Below are 4,219 nucleotides of genomic sequence, written 5' to 3' on the forward strand. Positions count from 1 at the left end.
TTCCAGCCCAGCCAGCCTCTCCCCAGCTCTCACCACCATCCCTGCCCTCACCCCACCCAGGCCCAGCAGAGCAACCATGGGCTGGTGCCATGTCAGGGCCCTGTGCAAGGTGCTGCAGAGCTCTGGGCAGTCACCCCGTGGCCCACTCACCCCATGGCCCTCTCACCCCATGGCCCCAGCCCCCCTGAAGGGCTCAGCACCTCCTGGTGGGCAGAGATAGGGGTTCAGTCTTCCCATCAGCCCCAGGGGTGGTGCTGGTCCTGAAGGCATGAGGAAATGGAGGCTAGGCACTCTCTGGCTCTCCTGAATTCATACTGTAAGTGATCCTTAATCCTGACTGAATTTGCCCCCTCTGCTGCTCCAGTCAGCCATCGCGCTGGGGTTCCTCAGGCAGCTCCTGCATCTCTCCAGTCTCCTCTCCCTCTGCCTGCTGAGTCCCCACTCACTCCCATGGCACTGCAGAGTCCTTGTTCATGGGTAAATTGATTTAGTGTTTTACTTTTGGTGGACTTCAACTGTGAGGGTGTTTCACCTTCTGAGTCTCCCTTCATTCCAAACCCAGGGCACGTGCTGAGTCCACAGCCTATCTGCTCCTCACCCCTACAAATTCATTTTTAAGAGAGCCTTGTATATGCTATCAATCCTGTCATACATGGAGAAACCTGAGGAGATAACAGAAGCTCATGGAGCATCTCCCCTGCCATTGAACACCAAGAAGAGAGCTTTAAATCCAGAACATATGGTCCAGTGGAACCCAACGGTACCATGAGCTTAACTCCGAAACTATTGAGAACACAAGGAGAACAGACTCTTTTAAAGACCAAATCCTCAGACTTTTTCTTGGAAATAAATTTGGAGGAAGAGCCCAGCCTTCACGTACAGCACGTACATTTATTGAAGAGCTGGTATCAGACAGGCCACATTTTTGCACAATACTGTGGCCACAGTATTGTGCAAGAATCAGACTGTTGTGTCTGTTGTGGATCAAGCCTCAAGACAAATAGTATAAACACAGAAATTTACCTATAAGCAGGATTATCATAAGAGAAAAAATCACAATTGTGGCCTAAGATAAGCTCTGGGAAATGTGCAGAGAAATGAAGGCAGGTTATTGTCTGTGAAACAGTGTCACTTGGGACAGTTTCCATAGGGCATCCTTGAGCTCCTGGTTCCTCATGCTGTAGATGAGGGGGTTCACTGCTGGAGGCACCACCGAGTACAGAAATGAGAGCACCAGGTCCAGAGAAGGGGAGGAGATGGAGGGGAGCTTCAAGTAGGCAAAAAACGAGGTGCTGAGAAAAAGGGAGACCACGGCCAGGTGAGGGAGGCACATGGAAAAGGCTTTGTGCCGTCCCTGCTCAGAGGGGATCCTCAGCACGGCCCTGAAAATCTGCACATAGGACAGCACAATGAAAACAAAACACCCAAACATTAAACAGGCAGTAATCAGAATAAACCCAACTTCCCTGAGGTAGGACTGTGAGCAGGAGAGCTTGAGGATCGTGGGGACTTCACAGAAGAACTGGTCCAGGGCATTGCCTTGGCAGAGAGGTATGGAAAATGTATTGGCAGTGTGCAGGAGGGAATTGAGAAACCCACTGCCCCAGGCAGCTGCTGCCATGTGGACACAAGCTCTGCTGCCCAGGAGGGTCCCGTAGTGCAGGGGTTTGCAGATGGCAACGTAGCGGTCGTAGGCCATGACTGTGAGAAGACAATACTCTCCTCCAATCAAGAAAACAAAAAAAAAGACCTGTGCAGCACATCCCAAGTAGGAGATGGCCCTGTTGCCCCACAGGGAATTGGCCATGGCTTTAGGGAGAGTGGTGGAGATGGAGCCCAGGTCGAGGAGGGAGAGGTTGAGCAGGAAGAAGTACATGGGGGTGTGGAGGCGGTGGTCACAGGCTACAACAGAGATGATGAGGCCGTTGCCCAGGAGGGCAGCCAGGTAGATGCCCAGGAAGAGCCAGAACATCAAGAGCTGCAGATCCCGCGTGTCTGGGAATGCCAGGAGGAGGAAATAATTCATTGAGCTGCCATTGGACATCTGCCTGTTCTGGGCATGGAAACTGCCAAAGGAGATAAAACAGAAAAATTCACACAAGCTTCTCTGAGCAAAATTCCATTCCTTCACTGTGAACTACCTGAGGGTGCTTTTCTTTCCTGGGGGACTGTTATGCATCCCTGAGGCTTCAGCTCTGGTTTGTGGTGGCTGAGTGTGCTGTGCAGAGCAGTGCCCTCTACCCATGGGCTCCTTAAGGGTCAGCCCTGCTTTACAGCAATGACACGTGGAGGTAGCAACACCCAGTGTGTTTGGAGGGAAGCTTCCTGGTGAGGGAAACCAGGTTCCCTCCCTCACCTGGCCGTGGTCTCCCTGTTTGTCAGCACTGGCATGGTTGCCCACCTGAAGTCCCCCTCCATCTCCTCCCCATAGCTGGACCTACTGCTCTCTTTTCTGTACTCGGTGGTGCCTCCAGCAGTGAACCCCCTCATCTACAGCATGAGGAACCAGGAGCTCAAGGATGCCTTATGGAAACCGGCCCAATGGACGCTATTTCACCAAGAATAACCTGCTTCCCCTTCTCTGCACATTTCCCAGAGTTTATCTGAGGCCATGAGTCTGCTTTTTTCTCCTGTGATAATCCTGCTTATATATTATTTTCTTGGTGTATACTTTTGTTTTGAGGCTTGGTCCTGTTGTGTCTGACTCATGCACAAGACTGTGTCACACAGCAGGTCTTCAATAAAATGGCATCTCCCAGGTGCAGTGCATGAAGGCTGGGCTCTTCTTCCAAAGTTGCTTCCAAGGAAATGTCCAAGGAATTGGTCTTTTACAGTGTCTCTTCTCATTGTTTTCTCAATATTTTGGGGTTAAGCTCATGATATGATTCGGTTCCACTGGACCACATGTTCTGGATTTAAAACTCTCTTCTTTGTGTCCTGTGGCAGGGGAGATGCTCCATGAGCCCCCCATTTTCTCCTCAGGTTGCTTCATGTATGACAGGAGTGATTGCCTATACCAGACTCTCTTGAAATGAACTTGGAGGGGTAATGAGAGGAGAGGATGGGGACTCACCATGTGCCCCGGGGTTGGAATGGAGACTCAGAAGGTGAAACACCCTCAAAGGTGATGTCCCCCAAAGCAGTAAATCAATTTACCCACTAACAAGGACTCTGCAGTGCCATGGGAGTGAGTGGGGACTCAGCAGGCAGAGGGAAGAGGAGACTGGAGAGATGCAGGAGCTGCCTGAGGAGGCCCATGGCCAGGACTGTCGTGATGTCCTGAGGAGTGGGGCTGGTGGGAGCAGAGGAGGGGGCATATTCAGTCAGGGTTGGGGATCACCAACAATATTAATTTAAGAGAGCCAGAGAGAGACTAGCCTCTGGTTCCTCATGCCCTTGAGACCAGCACCATCCCTGGGGCTGATGGGGAGGCTAAACCCCCCTCTCTGCCCCCCAGGAGCTGCTGTGCCCTTCAGAGGGGCTGGGGCTGTGGAGTGAGCCTGGGAGAGGAAAGCACATGGTGCAGAGCCAGGCATTGTGGTGAAGGAAGCAAGGCGCCAATGGTGCAATAGAGAGGGGCCTGGTCTCTGTCACGTTCCCTGGACATCCTGGGGTAGCTACCCCAGCAAAGTTGTCCCAGACCAGTCCCACACACCTGCCATTTCCATCTCTGGCCATGCACCCCAGCTCTGAGGGGGCACCTTTGCTGCATGGTTACCCCTGTTCTGCTCTGGGGCTCAGTGATAACCAACTCCACCGCCAATACTAATAAAAGTCAACCAATTTCCTACCGACACTCATTACACACCTCTGGAGGTATTTAAAAGACGAGTAGACGTGGCACTAAGGGACATGGTTAAGCGCTGGAGTTGGGAGTGTTAGGTTAATGGTTGGACTCAATGATGTTCAGGGTCTTTTCCAACCTAAATAATCCTATATTTCTATGATAGCTCTTGTACTGCTGGTCTCTCATGTAAGCCCTTTCTCAGACACCTCCAGCTACATCAGGTGCTCATGGCCTTGGCTCAACAAAGACTGAACATTTCCATTGACTGAAATCCCACCAACTGGCCTGTGTCCTTTCTCCAGTGTTTGACTCTGAGGGACTTCTCAAAAACCCAGCTCTCTCAGCCTCTCCTTGTCCATCATGTGCTCCAGGCCCAAACAATCCTTCTGGCCTCTGCAGGACTTGCTCCAGTCTGTCAGGGTCCTTCTTGTG

At 51.7% G+C, this 4,219-nt stretch overlaps 1 protein-coding gene across 1 annotated transcript; it reads right to left on the reverse strand.

Moving 5' to 3' along the window:
• Positions 1-1,108: 1,108 nt before the first annotated feature.
• Positions 1,109-2,044, reverse strand: LOC140645908 (olfactory receptor 14J1-like). Its single transcript, XM_072849369.1, has one exon. It carries the CDS (start codon positions 2,042-2,044, stop codon positions 1,109-1,111), a length of 936 nt encoding a protein of 311 aa, XP_072705470.1.
• Between the last annotated feature and the right edge of the window lie 2,175 nt (positions 2,045-4,219).

This window comes from Ciconia boyciana, unplaced genomic scaffold (genome assembly GCF_034638445.1).
Source record: "Ciconia boyciana unplaced genomic scaffold, ASM3463844v1 HiC_scaffold_41, whole genome shotgun sequence".
Lineage (NCBI taxonomy): Eukaryota > Metazoa > Chordata > Aves > Ciconiiformes > Ciconiidae > Ciconia > Ciconia boyciana.